This window comes from Dama dama, chromosome 24 (assembly GCF_033118175.1).
Source record: "Dama dama isolate Ldn47 chromosome 24, ASM3311817v1, whole genome shotgun sequence".
Lineage (NCBI taxonomy): Eukaryota > Metazoa > Chordata > Mammalia > Artiodactyla > Cervidae > Dama > Dama dama.
The window spans coordinates 4909846-4930663 of NC_083704.1; the positions used below are offsets into that span (position 1 = coordinate 4909846).

A 20818-nucleotide genomic window follows, 5' to 3' on the forward strand; every position below is an offset into this window, starting at 1 on the left:
CACATCCGTACATGACCACTGGAAAAACCATAGCCTTGACTAGACAGACCTTTGTTGACAAAGTGATGTCTCTGCTTTTTAATATGCTTTCTAGGTTGGTCATAACTTTCCTTCCAAGGAATAAGCATCTTTTAATTTCATGGCTGCAGTCACCATCTGCAGTGATTTTGGAGCCCAGAACACTAATGTCAGCCACTGTTTCCCCATCTACTTGCCTTGAAGTGATGGGACCAGATGCCATGGTCTTAGTTTTCTGAATGTTGAGCTTTAAGCCAACTTTTTCACTCTCCTCTTTCACTTTCATCCAGAGGCCCTTTAGTTCTTCTTCACTTTCTGCCTTGAGGGTGGTACCATCTGCATGTCTGAGGATATTGATATTTCTCCCGGCAATCTTGATTCTGGCTTGTGCTTCCTCCAGCCCAGTGTTTCTCATGATGTACTCTGCATATAAGTCAAATAAGCAGGGTGACAATATATAGCCTTGATGTACTCCTTTTCCTATTTAGAACCAGTCTGTTTTCCCATGTCTAGTTCTAACTGCTGCTTCCTGACCTGCATACAGGTTTCTCAAGAGGCAGGTCAGGTGATGTGGTATTCCCATCTCTTTCAAAATTTTCCAGTTTATTGTGATCCACAAGGTCAACCCCTGTCAAACAATGCTCATCCATAAAAAATTTTTCTCTGATTAGAAAATTTGATTTTTTATTCAACTTTAAATGTTTTAATTTTCATTAGAAACAACCATTATCCTATTCCACACTTTCCTCATGGCATTTTTCACTTCCTCATTTCTGAACGTGTAAATCAAAGGATTGAAAAAGGGAGTTAGGATGCTGTAAAATACGGCTACCATTTTGTGAAAGGAGAAAGAATATGGAGGTCATACATAAATGAGAGGGGTAACAGGCAGGAAGGCCAGGGGTCTCCAAATGGAGGAAATAGGCTGCAAATGCCAGGTATTTTTATCTCTCTTAAGCGGCAGGAGGAAACAAACTGGCGATATTTTATTTCCTTCTCTATACAAATTTAAAAGGAGGGTTCTCTTAAAATGCTATCTTGCCATGACACCTGGTTTCACCTGAAGCTAACTATTCTCAAACCTTGAGTTAACCAATACATTTTTTTCGTATGGAAATGTTTGTCTTAAGCTATGTTAATGTACCCCAGACTCTGTCTTCAATCCGCCAAATGGCTCAGAACCTACTTGACAAACCAGTATGTTATACTCAGATATCGTTCCCCTAATCTATGTAAATGAAACTATTTGTATGGTAATCTGCCCTTCTACAAGATTCAAATCAATCATTTTGTGGCCTGGGATGAATTATCTGGTGCCATTCTGAGTTTTAAGACATTGCTTTCTTTTCATTAACAGACTGCTAGTGACTATATAACATCCAGCTGAAGACTACCAGGGGGGTACTCTTTCTGCCCCCTTCTGATGCCTATGTCAGAAGCTTTCTCTATCTCCTTTATACTTTAATAAAACTTTATTACACAAAAGCTCTGAGCAATACAGCCTTGTCTCTGGCTCCGGATTGAATTCGTCTCCTTGGAGGCCAAGAATCCTGGCTTCTTATCGTTCAGCAACAACCTTTCATACATAAATATGCATGGGATAAAGAACAAAACCGTAACAGCAATGTGAGGTCCACAGGTGGAGAGGGCTTTCTGGTGCCCTTCAAAGCTATGGGTTCTCAGACAGCAGGATGACCCCATAGGAGACAAGCAACAATGAGAAGATTATGATGCAGAAAAACCCACTGTTGGTGACCACCAAAAAGCCAGAAATGTGTCAGTGAAGGCAAGCTCTGGCAGTGGGTACAAGTCACACATGAAGTGATTGATGATGTTGGAGCCACAGAAAGGCAGCTGGAAAATGAAGAGAATCTGTATCATGGAATGCAGGAAGCGCCCTGTCCAGGCTACCACCATCAGAAGGACGCAGAGTCTACGGTTCATGATAGAAGAATAGTGTGAGGGCTTGCAGATGGCCACATAGCAGTCATAGGCCATGGCACTGATGACAATCACCTCCACCCCAGCAAAGAAGTATTTATCAAAGAGCTGGGTCATGCAGTCTTAGAAGGAAATGGTTTTCCTCCAAAAGAGAGAGTCCACAATCATCTTTGGGACAATGACAGAGGAGAAGCACGCATCCAGGAAGGACAGAAAAGCCAGGAAGAAGTACATGGGGGAGCCCTGGAGTGCTGGGCTGCTACTGATGGTCACCACAATTAGCAAATTGCCCCTGACAGTTGCAATGTGAATGAACAAAAATGCAACAAATATTATTCTCTGTATGGCTGGATTCTGTGAAAGCCCCAGGAGGACAAACTCATTTACAAAGTTTTGGTTTTGCATAATTTCCAAGGAAAAGGTGAAAGGCACCTCAGTGAGCATGTAGAATCTACAATTAGAAGAAAGACAAATGTGTCTCAGACCAGTTTTAGGAGTCATCATAGTCATCAACAAATTGGTGCATCCATGTGAAAAATTGACTTATATTGTGTGCTTGCTTTTACATTAAGAACACAAAGCTAGAAATTTGTTGAAGGTGGTAGGGGGATACCAGGAAGAATTGAAGTTTAGATAAATTGTTAAATGTTTTAAGATAGAGCTTCAATGTAGGAGAAGGGTAGGGATACACCTGGGGTGGGGATATGAAATAGTTGTTATCTCAACTGCCAACTCTGGTCATATGTTAATAGTATGGTTTCCTGGAGTGAACTGTGACAAGAATTCTGAAGCCACATCCATGTTTTGAGGAAAGAAAAAGAGCAGTTTACTGGTCATGCATGCCATGTGCATGGGTGGGAGAAGGGGTGGTTGCATGCCATCCGTGATCAGGTGACTTCCTTATCTACAGATCAAGAAGAAATAAGACAAAACTGAAGAAGTGCTTGGATCATGGCTATACTCCTAGTTATTTCTTTAAAACAAAAAAAAAAAAAATAAGACTTTAAAATCAACTAATTCATTCTTCAAAAAAAAGAAAGAAAGATCATTGGGAACACACCTTGCTGTAGACTAATACATAATAAATATCCATGCATTAAGCTGACTTTCTTAACACTCATTATTTAAAAACAAGAATAGAAGCTGACAAAAATAAGCAATACCTACTAATATGTATTGTTATGATGACTAAGTTAAATAATGCAAGGAAGCAGTTGTTCAGAGTTAAGTGGCTAGGAAACAGTCCACATTAGATCTTATTACCCAGTTTTACTGGTAGAAAGTCCATGCTTAAAGAGATAAAAATTAAAAGAAATAACAGATGCTGGCTCTGGAGTTTTAACGCAGAACCTCTGACTCCAGCATGCAAGTGACTGACTCTACAGGGAAAGAAGCAAAAATTTTTTCTAGCAAGAGTTTCAGAGCAGAAGGGGCTTCTCTAGAGTCTCCAGTCACTGTAGAGGTTATAACCTGATTCCTGTGTTCATGTTTGACTGATATTCTTGATGAAGGACACAGAGCCAATGATATAGAATTAGAAGGTAATGGCCAGATTATTTACAGATACAAACTGACAGTAACCACATAGGTAAGGAATAGAAACAGAATGCTGACTATAGCCAGAGCCTGAGGCTTTATTAATTGCTAAGTATTTATTCAAGGTGGCCCAATCAGATCAAGCAGTACTCATGAGTGTGTGTCTATTTCAAATGTATATGATTTACTGTAATGTAGGGAGATTCACATATAACTTCCCTACCCATTTCACACAGTTATAATGAGGGTCAAATTGGAAAACGTGAAATTGCTGCTTATGATAAAATGCCCTTATTGATTTTAGTGACTCTTCTCTTACTTAAAAAAAATAAGCAGCTTACCCACATAAAGTTTTTCCAATAGTCATCCAGATATTACTCCAACTTTTGACTTCATTTCTTATAGCAAGACACAGCTTTGAAGAATGACTGTCCTTTTTTGTTGTTTAGTCTCTCAGTCATGTCTGACCAGCCTGTCAGGCTCCTCTGTTCATAGGATTTCTCATCCCAGACAAGAACCCCGGAATGGGTTGTCATTTCCTTCTCCAGGAGATCTTCCCTATGCAGGGATTGAACCCATTTCTCCTGAATTGGCAGGTGGATTCTTTACTGCTAAACAACCAGGGAAATATGATTGTGTCCTTCCTTGTACATATGAGAAATTCATCAGTCAAGTGGCAAGTGAATGTGTGTGTCTGTGTGTGTGTGCATATATATACTATCTATGCTTGTTAAATAGGGAAGTAAAAGAATAATTGAGCTTTCTGAAAGAATTAAAAATGAGTTGATTTTTATGAATGACACTGACTGCTAACAAAAATGATTGAAAATATGAATAAAATTAGCAAATATACAGATGTATATACAACATGTCTTTTTACTTTAAAACAAATTGTTTCCAGTGTACTAGACATCCCTAAACAGTGCCTGTATTCTGAACTCCATATTCAGCTATGTCATCAAGCAAACAAGAACATGAAACAAACCTTATAACATCATTGGATCAATTAATGACTATATATTAAAGAGTAAAGACTATCCATATATACAGAGACAATGAAATGAAATAAAGACATCAGGTCCAGATTCATAGAGACCTAGGTTAAAATCAAAGCTCTTGTACTAAGTTATATTATGTGATGAGGAAAGTTACTTAAAATTCTCAAGAGCTCAGATTCTATTCTGTAATTGTGTATAATAACAATACCTATTGATAAGGTTCTTGGACGAATCAGATAAGGCAATATTGATATTCATAAAACCATTAATGCAGTTCGATGCCCTGGAGAAAAGTGCCATAAGTGCAAACAAGCTCCCAGAGCCTTTGACACAGAGCAGAGTGACAATCCTTTTACTCCCGATTTCTGCTTTACTGTGATCTAGGCTTACAAATATCGTTACTCATTCTTTTACATTTTCACAAATATAAAATAGTTTTATTGGTTACCACAATGGAGATATGGTATCATTTAAATTTGCAACACTTTTAAGTCTTTAATAATCCCTGAATACAATTTTATAGTCTTCAGACCTTCATGTGTGCATGTGGGTACTAAGTTGCCTCAGTTGTGTCCGACTCTTTGTGGTCTTATGGTCTGTGGCCTGCCAGGCCCCTCTGTCCATGGGATTCTCCAGGCAAGAATATTGGAACGGATTTCTGTGCCCTTCTCCAGGGGATCTTCCTGACCCAGGGATCAAACCTGCATCTCTTCTGTCTCCTGTATTGGCAGGCAGGTTCTTATCCATTAGCGTCACCTAGGAAGCCCAGATTCTCAGGAGCCCACTTCTTTTTCAGGTAGTGTCATTGTACAAAGAAAATCAAATATAAACAGTGGAGAGAAAGAGCAAGGCTCTGTATTAATCTAACAAGTAATTCTTAGGCTCTGTACTTCCCTAATCTGGGAAGTTTCTAAGAAATACTATTTTAGAATCAAATGCTTATTAAATATGAACAAATCACCAACTGTTCTTTTTTTTTTTTTTCAGATAAAAGGAATTTCCAAGATTACTGTTAATACTTAGGCAATGGAGAGGACAGTGTCCTCAGAGATTATGATCACAAGGTCTATGATTAGAAATTATTTGAAAGGTAATTAAATGTGCTGTGCTGTCCTAGATTGACCCCTAGAACAGAAAAGGAATAGAAGTGGAAAAGGTAGTGAAACATGATTAAAATCTTGTGCTTCTTTAAGAGTAATATAATCAATGTTCATTCCACAGTTTTGACAAATATACTACTAGTAATTTTAGATGATAATTATTAGGGGGAAATAATTTAGGAGTAGACAGAAACTGTATTATCTTGGCAACTTCTCTAATAATCTAAAATTATTCCAAAATGAAAAGTTAATTAAAATAATATAATAATTGTTCAGTTTACAATATAAAAAATCTAGAAGCTACAGCTTTATAGTCATGTGTCGCTGAAGAAACCACAAAGCATCTGAGTCCTCTCCAATAAAATAGAGCACCATTTGTTCAAGCTGTTGACCTGTGAGAGTCAAATAAGACAGTTACTATAAACTGCTTTGTAATGTATAATTCAAAAGGAAGATGTGGTATATAGAAATAAGCTTTATTTTTTTTTAATAGTGTTTACACATACAAACTGCACTGAAGAATCTATCATGAGAATAAAATAAGTTTCTAAGTCAGGTTTTTAAAAAATGTTGTCTTCTAAATTGCAATGAAACAGCTTCATTCATATTATCTAATTGGGAAATGTTTTAGCAAATATTTTTAGAGACATAAAAATGACTACATTTTTTGTACAAGTAACCCCAACCCTAAAAATTATTCCAAGAGTGAAATAAAGTGATGTAAGTTTTATGGAAGATAATATATCATTTATTAAAAAATCAGAAATATAAAAAATGTTGAATAAGATGTTTATGCAACTCAATCTACTATAAATTAATAACAAAATATATTACGAATAAAACACTAATAACATGAGGACATATTGGTGAAGAATTTTTACAGCATGTTAAATGAAAAATTGTAGCAACCCTATTCATTAATGATGTATGAAGATAGTAGAGACTTTATTTTCAACATGCATTTTGAAATAACAAGAAAAATTAGCATTAAAAATAAATTTTAAAACCTACAACATCGTATTATTTTTCACCTCAATATTTGTTCAGGAAAATATGATGTTTGAGGATAATTTTATTACTTATCCAGTGTAATTAATTTGTACTGGTGGAACCAACATACTAACATAACATAGAATCTTACACTGTAAGTATTTTCCTGCTGTAAAGAATCACATATAGCTAAATTGTAGGCCTAGCCCTCCCTATCAGTTTTCCCTTCATATGTTTTTCTTGGAAACAGCTTGTTCTGTTCATATTTCTGAGAAAATATCTCACGGGCTTCCCTTCCCTGACATGTTCAGATGTTGGAGATGCACAGAAGATTGCTGAGGGCCCTTCACACCGTGAACTGAGGGCTCTGAACCGTCTTTTGGACCTGGGACCCTGGAAATTTTGCCTCCTGACTCTTACCATTACTCACTGTTTCCTTCCCATTAATTTTGGCAGCAACAGTACTCTAGTATTGATCATTCTGAAAATAATATAAAAATTTCTGTGTCTAATTTAAAGTTGATGTAACTATTATATAATAGTTTATATAATAGCATTAAAATAAATATAATATTCAACATTATATGAGAAATTAATAATAAAGATGTCATTATATGCAGTTTTCTAATTATATGTTAATACTAAATTAATAGATTAAAAACCCATTCTTATTACCTTCCAAGTTAAATTCCTTGAATCCACTGCATTTTCATCCAGTATTGTTATATACTCCAACAATAATAGTTTAATTTTTCATCTATTTAAGCATATTATTTCCTTTATAGCCTGAGAAATATGTTCTCTTCAGATTTCAGATTTTTTACTCTCCCCTCAATATCGTTCTGCTGATTTCCCTAAAAGTCTCAACTTATATACTTTTACTATTTTGGGAATTTAGAAAAATAACCTTTCAATGTTCCCACCTGTGCCCTTCCTGATGGATGCCTGAGCCTTTTTTCCTTCTGTTGTCTTGGTGATTTAGTTCATATTAAGAGAGAGAAAACGCCACAACAACTAGCACTAAGGCAGCTAGAAACTTCAGCCATTTATGATTCTTGAACAATTCTGCAGCAGAAATTTAATGCTATTTATGACATCAAGTGTACATAGAGAAAATTAAATGAGCAAATTTAAAATCAGAAGACCCTGCTCTGTCAGTTGAGCAAGACACTATTACCCTTCATGTCCTTTCCTGAGCCATTCTTTAGTGCTTTTTGTGGGAAATTAACTACTGTATTACATATCAATAGTTATCTAAATAAATCACCTTCATTCTACATAGGCATTATGTAGTCCATTTTTTTTTTAATCTAAAACACTAGGATGAGGGGCAAATGAATGATAAATATAACATATAAAGAAACAATAATTAAATGATAACAAATTAAGAAACAATAATGATAAATGATAACATATCAAGAAACAGTAAATAAAATGTTATCGACTAGCTCTAAGAAAAATACTCAGATGTTGCATTTTATAGTCATTTGGATTGAACTTGAAGATAAAAAACTGATGATAGCTCTAATTTCATTAGACTTGAATAGGAACACATAACCCTCCAAAAATGTTTGTATTCAAACAGCTGTAATATCCAACACTTAAATTATTTCAAGTCCTATCTAATTAATTACACATGTATTATTTTACTGGTTTCCAAATCCTTTGACCTTGTGAACATACAATCACAATTAAAAATAAGCATTCTGAAGGCAAAAACATTTATAAAACTGGCCCAAATGTACACAACTAAGTGATAGACCACAGCTTGCCTTAAACTTGGTAGCCTGCATGACAATACCCATAATTTTACATAATACATCACAATTTCAACTCACCTGTGAATATACAAAAATGTGAATTATAAATCTCACCATGTGTCAGTCTCTTGAAAATTCTGGTAATGGTAATATCCTTCTCTCTATGGAGAAAAACCCATTCAACAACTGGTCAAAATGTTAAATATAAAACTTCTAAGCCTTACTTCTACATCTAAGAAACAGAGACATTGCAATTCTGGTAGATGTGGTAAAGAATTTTCCCTACTGATTCTCAAACACTGTCTTCACCATGGCCTCAATGAAAACATAAAGAAGGAAAATATTCTTCCTTGACCTTTAAGTGGAATTTAAAGAGGTTTCCCTGAGAAGTCATGAATCTTAGGATTGAATCTCAGTTTCCCTCAGGGTATGGAAATTTCCCATCATTACAATTTCCCAAGACACAGTTATTTATGGTTTGACTTGCTCAAGTGTTTGTAAAAATTCTATTACCCCAATCAGTTAGTTGTTTTTTTTTTTTTTTTTTTGGGGGGGGGGGGAGGGCAGGTGCTTCTCCTGGGCTTCTATTTGTAGGTGCTTTTATTTCCCTTCATATTCAGAAAGAGAAAACTGTATAAATTAGGAAAGAACATAGTCCCTTTACAGACAGCAGTGAAATGTCTGTCTATTTACTAAATGCAAAAGATGAATTCTGGGATAAGACACAGCATCAATCCATAAAGGCATGTACTGTGTGGGGACTAGAGCAACAGTCATGATTACTAAAGAGTAACAACTTTTTTGCGTGAATGTTTTTCGAGCAAAAAACTATACGTTAATCCAAAATCTGCTTTTCCTCTCTCAATATGTGATCTTGATATGCCATAATTTTAAAATTAAACACCAAGGAAACCAGATCTGAAAGAGACACATGCACCCCAATGTTCATCACAGCACTGTTTATAATAGCCAGGACATGGAAGCAACCTAGATGCCCATGAGCAGACAAATGGATAAGGAAGCTGTGGTACATATACACCATGGAATATTACTCAGCCATTAAAAAGAATTCATTTGAATTAGTTCTAATGAGGTGGATAAAACTGGAGCCCATTATACAGAGTGAAGTAAGCCAGAAAGATAAACACAATACAGTATACTAACGCATATATATGGAATTTAGAAAGATGGTAATGATAACCCTATATGCAAAACAGAAAAAGAGACACAGAAGTACAGAAGAGACTCTTGGACTCTGTGGGAGAAGGCGAGGGTGGGATGTTTCAAGAGAACAGCATCGAAGCATGTATATTATCTAGGGTGAAACAGATCACCAGCCCAGGCTGGATGCATGAGAAAAGTGCTCGGGCCTGGTGCACTGGGAAGACCCAGAGGGATCGGGTGGAGAGGGAGGTGGGAGGGGGGATCGGGACGGGGAATACATGTAAATCCATGGTTGATTCATGTCAAGGTATGACAAAAATCACTACAATATTGTAAGTAATTAGCCTCCAACTAATAAAAATAAATGGGAAAAAAAAGAAATGTTGAATATATATATATATAATGATTTATATATATATAAAGTACAATTTCCAGACCTTAAAGAAATTTTTCTCTTTTATTTTTTTAGAGAAAGATTGACAATTTGTTTACTCTGATGGAATGTAACATTGATATTGAAGCTGGAAGGAAAATTGGGGCTTAGATCATGAGGTCCCTGCAGAGAGTCTATATCAATGAGTGTGCCCCTCTATACACTTTTGTATTCTACCTATTTTAAATGCTTAGTCACACTCCCTAGAAAGAAGCAGTGTTGAAGTGATTCATCAGAGAGGTAAATATTAATAATTACCTAGACTTCATTTGAAGTTCTATGAAGTTGAACAGTTCTATGAAGACCTACAAGACCTTTTAGAGCTAACACCCAAAAAAGGTGTCCTTCTCATTATAGGGGACTGGAATGCAAAAGTAGGAAGTCAAGAAACACCTGGAGTAACAGGCAAATTTGGCCTTGGAGTACGGAATGAAGCAGGGCAAAGGCTAATATAATTTTGCAAAGAGAACACACTGGTCATAGCAAGCACCCTCTTCCAACAACACAAGAGAAGACTCTACACATGGACATAACCAGATGGTCAACACTGAAATCAGATTGAGTATATTCTTTGCAGCCAACGATGGAGAAGCTCTATACAGTCAGCAAAAACAAGACCGGGAGCTGACTATGGCTCAGATCATGAACTCCTTATTGCCAAATTGAGACTCAAACTGAAGAAAGTAGGGATAACCCCTAGACCATTCAGGTGTGACCTAAATCAATTCCCTTATGACTATACAGTGGAAGTGAGAAATAGATTTAAGGGACTAGATCTGATAGACAGAGAGCCTGATGAACTACGGATGGAGGCTCGTGACATTGTATGGGAGAAAGGGATCAAGACCATCCCCATGGAAAAGAAATGCAAAAAGGCAAAATGGTTGTCTGAGGAGGCCTTACAAATAGCTGTGAAACGAAGAGAAGAGAAAAGCAAAGGAAAAAAGGAAAGATAGACCCATTTGAATGCAGAGTTCCAAAGAATAACCAGGAGAGATAAGAAAGCCTTCTTCAGTGATCAATGCAAAGAAATAGAGGAAAACAACAGAATGGAAAAGACTAGAGATATATTCAAGAAAATTAGAGATACCATGGGAACATTTCATGCAAAAATGGGCTCAATAAAGGACAGAAATGGTATGGACCTAACAGAAGCAGAAGATATTCAGAAGAGGTGGCAAGAATACACAGAAGAACTGTAAAAAGAAAGTAAATAAATAAATAAAAAAGATCTTCATGACCCAGATAATCACAGTGGTGTTATCATTCACCTAGAGCCAAACATCTTGGAATGTGAAGTCAAGTGGGCCTTAGAAAGCGTCACTATGGACAAAGCTAGTGGATGTGATGAAATTCCAGTTGAGCTATTTCAAATCCTGAAAGATGATGCTGTGAAAGTGCTACACTCAATATGCCAGCAAATTTGGAAAACTCAGCAGTGGCTACAGGGCTGGAAAAGGTCAGTTTTCATTCCAACCCCTAAGAAAGGCAATCCCAAAGAATGCTCAAACTACCACACAATTGCACTCATCTCACACGCTAGTAAAGTAATGCTCAAAATTCTCTAAGCCAGGCTTCAGCAATATGTGAACAGAGAACTTCCAGATGTTCCAGCTGGTTTTAGAAAAGGCAGAGGAACCAGAGATCAAATTGCCAATATTCGCTGGATCATTGAAAAAGCAAGAGAGTTCCAGTAAAGCATCTATCTCTGCTTTATTGACTATGCAAAGCCTTTGATTGTGTGGATCACAATAAACTGTGGAAAATTCTGAAAGAGATGGGAATACAGGACCACCTGACCTGCCTCTTGAGAAACCTGTATGCAGGTCAGGAAGCCACAGTTTGATCTGGACATGGAACAACAGACTGGTTCCAAATAGGAAAAGGAGTACGTCAAGGCTGTATATTGTCACCCTGCTTATTTAACTTATATGCAGAGTACATCATGAGAAACACTGGGCTGGAAGAAGCACAAGCTGGAATCAAGATTGCTGGGAGAAATATCAATAACCTCAGATATGCAGATGACACCACCCTTATGGCAGAAAATGAAGAGGAACTAAAAAGCCTCTTGATGAAAGTGAAAGAGGAGAGTGAAAATGTTGGCTTAAAACTTAACATTCAGAAAACTAAGATCATGGCATCTGGTCCTATCACCTCATGGGAAATAGATGGGAAGACAGTGGAAACTGTGTCGGACTTTATTTTTTGGAGCTCCAAAATCACTGCAGATGGTGACTTCAGCCATGAACTTAAAAGACGCTTACTCCTTGGAAGGAAAGTTATGACCAACCTAGATAGCATATTAAAAAGCAGAGACATTACTTTGCCAACAAAGGTCCATCTGGTCAAGGCTATGGTTTTTCCAGTGGTCATGTATGGATGTGAGAGTTGGACTGTGAAGAAAGCTGAGCGCTGAAAAATTGATGCTTTTGCATTGTGGTGTTGGAGAGACTCTTAAGAGTCCCGTGGACTGCAAGGAGATCCAACCAGTCCATCCTAAAGGAGATCAGTTCTGGGTGTTCATTGGAAAGATTGATGCTGAAACTGAAACTCCAATACTTTGGCCACCTCATGTGAAGAGTTGGCTCGTTAGAAAAGACCGTGATGCTGGAACGGATTGGGGACAGGCAGAGAAGGGGACGACGGAGGACGAGATGGCTGGATGGCATCACCAACTTGATGGGCATGAGTTTGAGTAGACTCCAGGAATTGGTGATGGACAGGGAGGCCTGGGGTGCTGTGATTCATGGGGTCACAAAGAGTTGGACACGACTGAGTGACTGAACTGAACTGAACTGAGATTTCCTTTGTACATGGTATTAAGGAACAAGTGCTATTATATTTTCAATGAAATTTTAGATGCTTTCCTGACATGGGATAGCCATCTGACATGGACCACTCTCCTAGAGGTGATATTTTAAAATTTTGACTCAACAGTAGAACTCCAGCAATTAATCCTGGAACCCTGGTTCCTACTTCAAAACACATGTAGCATCTTCTACTTTATTCCAAGTCCTGATTTACTTAATCCTTTATTATTTGCTTCAGCTAGAGGAAGTGAGTGGGATAAGAAATAATATTGTGATGATGGGGTGGGGCAGATAATGTAACAGATATGTTATAGAAACAGGGTAAATTCAGAAAGACATTACAAGTCAGAAAAGGGTGAAGGACACAAGGAGCAAAAATCACAAAGAGTGTGTGAAATGAGAGGATGCTGTGGAGGGGAGTTAAGTGACCACATGGCTCTTTCAGAATTTATTCAGTAGTCCATGCTTCCTGACAGATTAAAATTCCATCCTGATCAATAATTAATTACGTTATAGCATTTATATTAAATCTACAAATATGGAGGACTCAAGTCTGGACCATTTCTTCTGTTATTTAGGATTGTTTATTCATGGGAATATAGCAAAAAGTTAAAAATTAAAGCTTTGTGATATATTTTTACAATTAGTAAATCTAGTTTCCTATTATTCTTTTCTGTCACCAAACTTATTTAAAGACACATGCATATAATTTTAGAATTGTTATATCCATTTCCATGAAAATATGCTTTGTCACTGGGACCAGTGTAAGAAATCTATTAGTCATTCAGGTGGAAATACCATGTCAGAATTTGGATTTCCAGGTCTCAACCTCAAAGAATCATTGCTTAAAGAAAGTGTGCCAAGAAAGATGGGATGAAGCACTGCTGGTGGATTCTGTAAGATGAGAAGTGAGTGATGACAGTTATGTTGAATAACATAGAGGTCACTGGTGACCCAGAAAAGAGAAATTTAACTGAAGTGTGGCTGAAAGGGTTTAAACAGAGCAGAAGGAGATAAATGGGAGAAAGTGTTAGAGAATCTCTTGTGTTCTGTAAGAAAGAGGAGAGAATGAAATGAAAGTAACTGATGAAGGAAAAGGAATCAATGGAAGATTTTACTTGAAAGATGAAGGGGTATAACAGATTTGCTTCTTTGCTGATGTAGAATTGTTAAATAAAAAGTGAAATGTAGATAAAATAGATATAGAAGCTATTTTTATACCAATGCCCTCACACAAACAAGAAGGAAATAAGGTCTAGTGTACAATATAGAGGTTGTTGAATTTGCATAGGAACATAAATAATGAATGTATTTTTAAGAGTAGGTAAGAAGGTAGCAACTATCTGAATGGGTGCTGGAAATTGGCAGATGTAGTTGTAATAATCTAAGGAAGTTCCCTTCAGATAGCTTACATTTTCAGAGTGAAATAGGAAGTAAGCTTATTTAATGTCTCTAAATAAATTGCATGTTTGCCATAGTTGTTTTTTTTTTAGACCAATACTCTCCTTCAAATTAAAATGCTATCTTATTCCTACTTTGTAATGTCTTTGTATCATAAATAGTATTGAATTCTGATACACAAATTAGATTATTTGCAATCAATTATCCACAGTGAATTTCTTTAAAAAAAGCAGCAAGACCAAGATTTGTTTCAAAATCAAAGCATTAAAGAACCAAACAAAAAAGGTGAGCAGTGAGCTGAAAAGTAATGTGTTTAATGAATAAAGCTATTTCATGTGAAGAAATTAGGTAAACCTACAGAAGAGCAAAGAGATTTGTGGAATATAATTGCAGGTAATAACTTCAGCATGAATGGTCAGAATGGCCTTAACTTTGTAATATAAAATGTAAATTCTGGACCTACGCTGATGCTGGAGAATTACCAAAAATATTATTTAGCTTCAGAGATCTCATTATGAACCTTCCAATTCTCACAATTAAAATAGCAAAAATGATCTTCAGAAAGTTCTCACAGAGATCAGCATTTCAAACTGTCAGCAGCTTTTTCTTCTTCTCTGACACGAGGCAAGAAAAATAATTATTAGGTGAATCCAGATGTTCAATTTTAAGATATTGTAGGCAGCCAGTAAACATTATGCTCTGTTATGATGCAGCAAAAATCAAATAGATGCTCTGTGCAAAGATGTGTGCATACGTACCAAGTTGCTTCAGGCATGTCCTACTATTTACAACCCTATGGAGCCCACCAGGCTCCACTATTCATGGGATTTTCCAGGCAAGAATATTGGAGTAGGTTGCCACGCCTTCCACCAGGGGATCTTCCCGACCCAGGGATTGAACCAGCGTCTCTTATGTCATTGTCAGGCGTGTTCTTCACCACTTGCACCATCTGGGAAGCCCATTAGCAAATATGTTTGATGCCAAATTGTTGAGTTATTCATAAACACATGAAGGATTTGATTTTTAATTATTCTTCTAATCAAAATTTTTCTGATGCTGATAATTCATTTTGAACTTAAAAGTAAAAAAATAACAGATTTCTTGATCAGAAGAAATCTGTTAAATTTCACATCTCACCTTGTATCAGAAGAAACCTGTGTAATTTTCACATCTCACCTTGTATCACATTCCCTCCTGTCCACTGATTATCTTCAGTTCAGTTCAGTCACTAGGTCATGTCCAATTCTGCAACCCCATTAACAGCAGCATGCCAGGCCTCCCTGTCCATCACCAACTCCTGGAGTTCACCCAAATTCATGTCCATTGAGTTGGTGATTCCATCCAACCATCTCATCCTCTGGCGTCCCCTTCTCCTCCTGCCCTCAATCTGTCCCAGCATCAGACTCATTTGAAAAATGAGTCAGCTCTTCGTATCAGGTGGCCAAAGTGTTGGAGTTTCAGTTTCAACATCAGTTCTCCCAATGAACACCCAGGACTGATCTCCTTTAGGATGGACTGGTTGGATCTCCTTGTAGTCTAAGAGACTCTCAAGAGTCTTCTCTCTAACACTACAGTTCAAAATCATCTATTCTTTGATGCTCAGCTTTCTTTATAGTCCAACTCTCACATCCATACATGACCACTGGAAAAGTCATAGCTTTGACTAGATGTACCATTGTTGGCAACGTAATATCTCTACCTTTTAATATGCTGTCTAGGTTGGCCATAACTTTTCTTCCAAGGAGCAAGCATCTTTTAATATCATGGCTGCAGTCACCGTCTGCAGTGATTTTGGAGCCCCCCCCTCCCCCCCCCCCAAAAAAAAAAAATCAGCCACTCTTTCCACTGTTTCCCTATCTATTTGCCATGAAATGATGGGACCAGATGCCATGATCTTAGTTTTTTGAATGTTGAGCTTTAAGCCAACTTTTTCACTCTCCTCTTTCACTTTCATCCGGAGTTTCTTCAGTTCTTCTTCACTTTCTGCCATAAGAGTGGTGGCATCTGCATATCTGAGGTTACTGATATTTCTCCTGACAATCTTGATTCCAGCTTGTGCTTCTTCTAGCCCAGTGTTTCTGTATATAAGTTAAATAAGCAGGGTGACAATATACAGCCTTGACGTACTCCTTTTCCTATTTGGAACCAGTCTGTTGTTCCATGTCCAGTTCAAACTGTGGCTTCCTGACCTGCATACAGGTTTCTCAAGAAGCAGGTCAGGTGGTCTGGTATTCTCATCTCTTTCAGAATTTTCCACAGTTTATTGTGATCCACACAGTCAAAGGCTTTGGTGTAGTCAATAAAGCAGAAATAGATGTTTTATGGAATTCTCTTGCTTTTTTGATGATCCAGCAGATGTTGGCAATTTGATCTCTGGTTCCTCTGCCTTTTCTAAAACCAGCTTTGGCTGAACCCTGGCTTGGAGAATTTTGAGCATTACTTCACTAGCGTGTGAGATGAGTGTGATTATGTGGTAGTTTGAGCATTCTTTGGGATTGCCTTTCTTAGGGATTGGAATGAAAACTGACCTTTTCCAGTCCTATGATCACAGCTGAGTTTTCCAAATTTGCTGGCATATTGATTGCAGCACCTTCACAGCATTCTCTGTTAGTATTTGAAGTAGCTCAACTGGAAATCCATCACCTCCACTGGCTTTGTTCTTAGTGATGTTTCCTAAGGCCCACTTGACTTCACATTCCAGGATGTCTGGCTCTAGGTGAGTGATGATAACACTGTCGTGATTATCTGGGTCATGTAGATCTTTTTTTGTACAGTTCCTCTGTGTATTCTTGCCACCTCTTCTGAATATCTTCTGCTTCTGTTAGGTCCATACCATTTCTGTCCTTTATTGAGCCCATCTTTGCATGAAATGTTCCCGTGGTATCTCTAATTTTCTTGAATAGATCTCTATTCTTTCCCATTCTATTATTTTCCTATATTTCTTTGCATTGATCACTGAAGAAGGCTTTCTTATCTCTCCTTGCTATTCTTTGGAACTCTGCATTCAAATGGCAATATCTTTCCTTTTCTCCTTTGCTTTTCACTTCTCTTCTTTTCACAGCTCTTTGTAAGGCCTCCTCAGAGAGCCATTATGCATTTTTGCATTTCTTCTTCTTCTTCTTCTTTTTAAGCCTTTGCAGCCATATTCTTGCACAGGTCTGGGCTTCTTATAATATTTATTATACACAGTTTTTTTTTTTTTTTTCTTACGTATAGAATTAATCCCCACCCACACTCTCAATCAATGATAACAGAAATAAAGGAGTCCAGAGTAAAGTGATTTTAGGCCAGCTTGTCATAAGGTGCAGGCTCTCAACCTTCTTCAGTTTGCTGAGTTTTATACTTGGCTATAGGAGTGGTGATTAACTGCGAGGTGGTAATCATTGAGATCAGGCAGAGAAGCAGAGAAGTAGCCCATCAGAGCAGATACTGGATTACAGGGGACCTGAGTATGTGCTTGGAAATTCAAGGCAGAGAATGGCCAATGTGGTGGGAAAGGGTAGGCAAGGGCTCAGCTAGGGATAGTTCACCTAAGGATCAGAAGGTGAAGAGATGATTGATTGCTAGAAAATCAAAGAAACCAAACTTTGAAATTGTCAGGAGTAAATGCAGGATGGGCAACATGCATTTATATTTCTTGGCCAGAAATGATCAGAGAATCATTTCTGATTATCTTGGCCTTCTTCTATTCAGGCTGGCTTCTAACTTATAAGTTTTTCACAAGCTTTTCAGGAGTCCCTTGAAATGCTCTTCTCACTGATGTGCTTAAAGATCATTCTGTCTCATCATTTAGGTCTCAGTTTAGAAGTAACTTTTCAGAAAAGCTTCCTTGTCCACCTAACTGAAGTTGTCTGGTCACATAGGCATCATTCCACCACAGTTTCTGACAATCAGTTAACATTTCATGAATTTATTTTCATTTCTATGTATTGTCTCCTGCACTAGAACGTCAACCCCAAGGTAAAAGAGCAGCATCACCTTATTCATGACTGTGTACCCTGATCTTAAAGAGTATCTGACACTTCATACAAAGTAAGCAAATATTCTTCAGTAAATAAATGAACCTCATAGTTTTCAAAAATAACTGACAATAATTAACATGAAATATCTACTGCATACACACATTTTTGTGTATACAAGTAAATACTGGCTTAAATATTGTCCTTGCTTGAAATACTATGACTGATATTGTAATTATTTCTATAATATATGCTAAGTATTTTTAAAAATTAAGAAAACTATAACGGAATGCTAATTTAGTCTAAGACATTAGATTTCCCATATGCTAGGTTAGGGAGGCAGTTTAAAAGGGATCAGTATCTCTCTAGTGACAGGCAAAGCAAATCTGGAGGAAAAGAAATGCCATTTGGATTTTCAAATCCAACTCTATGATGTAATAGCAAGAAAAATTTTCCCACAGTTAAAGAAAAATTTAGGTCTTTATAGAGTTACTTTTTTCTCATAAAGGGCATAGCTACAGACACTAGATTCTGAAGTATGTTGACTCCCAGTGTGAGTGATTCTTATTCTGCCTCTTTAAAGGAGAAATAACAGTAGCAGAGAATTTTGGCAGTGCTGTAGCCCTTATTAAATAGTAAACTACTAAGTAAAGTACTAATCTGAAGTTGCATTTGCTTCCTTTCCACAAAAGACCGACTTGGAAACATTCTTATATTTATATAATATATATATTCTTATATTTATATAATTCTAATTCTTATATTTATATAATATATATATACACCCCTTGTTTTTTGGCATTAATTTGTATTAAGAAAAAGCAACTTACTTTTTGACTTATATTCATTCAACAATATTTATTAAGCACAGCGTGAAATAATAAACACAATCTCTGACCTTACAGGGATTACAAATTTGTTGAAGGGAAAACAGAAAATAAAAGCCAAGAAATAATTGCTAAAGTTTAGTTTCTGGCATTGATACTAAGGCTATAATCAGATGAAGAGTTAAAGAGTTACCTAGAAGAAAGTCATCAGGGAAAATGTCTAAGGAGATGACAATTCACCTCAAAGAAGAAAAAAGAAAAAATAGAGCCAGAGAAGAAGAACTCTGGGAAAGAGAATTTCAGGACTGGGCAAAGGAAAGCAAAAGCCATAAACTAGAAAAGGCTTGAAGTATTCAAAAGGAAAGAGAAAAATGTAGAGAGAGAGAGAGAGAGAGAGAGAGAGTGGGCAGAGCCTTGTGAGAAAAGGAATGGGGCACAAAATGCAATGGAGAGGTGGGGAGTAACAGGATTATAGGATCTTAGCCTGATTTGCATGATTAAATGATGCCAGTGACTACTGTATCCTCAATAGATGGAAATGAATGGGAGGGTAAAAGCACACTGTCCTTGTAAGGAAGAATTGCTCTTAGCATGTAAGCTAATGACCACACAAGGCCCCTTGTTGCAGCCAGAGTTTCCTCATGGCATTTTTCACCTCCATATTCCTCAAGGTGTAGATCAGGGGATTTAACATGGGTGCAACGATGGTAAAGAACACAGCCATTGCCTTGTCTATGGGGTAAGTGACCACAGGCCTCACGTACGAGAAAATACAAGGTACAAAGAACATGATGACCACAGTGAGGTGGGAGCCACAGGTGGAGAGGGCTTTACGCCGCCCTTTGGAGCTGCAGGACTTCAGGGAGCAGAGGATGACCACATAGGAAGTGATGAGGATGAGGAAGATGGTGACACACATCACCCCGCTGTTGAGGATGACTAAGAGACCCAGGATGCGGGTGTCCATGCAAGCCAGTTTCAGCAATGGAAACAAATCACACATAAAATGATCAATTATGTTAGATCCACAGAAGGGAATTTGATACATGAAGAGAAGCTGTACTGTTGCATGGGTAAATGCCCCCACCCATGACCCTCCCAGTAGTAGGCAGCACACACGAGGCCTCATAATGGTCATGTAGTGAAGGGGCTTACAGATAGCCACATAGCGGTCATAGGCCATCACGATGAGAAGGATGATGCCCACTCCACCAAAGAAGTGGTCAATGAAGAGCTGGGCCATGCAGGCTTTGAGGGAGATGACAGTGCTCTCAGAGAGGGAGTCCACGATCATCTTGGGGGCAACGACGGAAGAGTAGGTAACATCCGTGAGGGAGAAGGACGTAAGGAAAAAATACATGGGTGATCTCAGACCCTGACTTGTGACCACAGTTACCACAATGAAGAGGTTCCCCAAAACGGTGGACACATACATGATTAGAAACACGGCAGAGAGTATTCTCCGCAGCTCTGGATTCTTTGCAATGCCCAGAAGAATGAATTCCGTCACATTGTTGGGATTCCCCATTTACTGCGGGCTGATGTAAGCTTCTCTCTCTGAGCTGGAAAATCCACAAAAGAATATTATTCTAAATTAGTAATTATTACTAATTTGGGATTTTTATTTTTTGGACTCTCTCTCACACCCTCTTGGTTTACCTTTTCCTTCAGCCACCAGTACAGCAATTTGCTGCAAACAATCGTATTCTGATAACACCTTGTTATTCCTCATACATCACCCCTCACCAGTGTATCTCTTGCTTTTCTGACACTTGCTGCTTGAGACACTTAGAAGACCCTGCTTCATCACCCTGGGGTGTCAACCATGTGGCAATATGGAGAACTAACATATCTTTAGGAAATCCTAGATCACCAGTC

The 20818-nt window shown here is 37.6% G+C and overlaps 1 protein-coding gene and 1 pseudogene across 1 annotated transcript; both read right to left on the reverse strand.

Moving 5' to 3' along the window:
* Nucleotides 1-721: 721 nt before the first annotated feature.
* LOC133046180 (olfactory receptor 4C15-like) lies at nt 722-2364 on the reverse strand (annotated as a pseudogene).
* A 17174-nt stretch (nt 2365-19538) lies between these two features.
* Nucleotides 19539-20468, reverse strand: LOC133046181 (olfactory receptor 4C6-like). Its single transcript, XM_061129111.1, has one exon. The coding sequence runs from the start codon at nt 20466-20468 to the stop codon at nt 19539-19541; it is 930 nt and encodes a 309-aa protein (XP_060985094.1).
* Between the last annotated feature and the right edge of the window lie 350 nt (nt 20469-20818).

What these genes read in the sequence shown, in the direction of transcription:
- LOC133046181 (XM_061129111.1), bottom strand. Translation starts at nt 20,468, where the DNA reads ATGGGGAATCCCAACAATGTGACGGAATTCATTCTTCTGGGCATTGCA.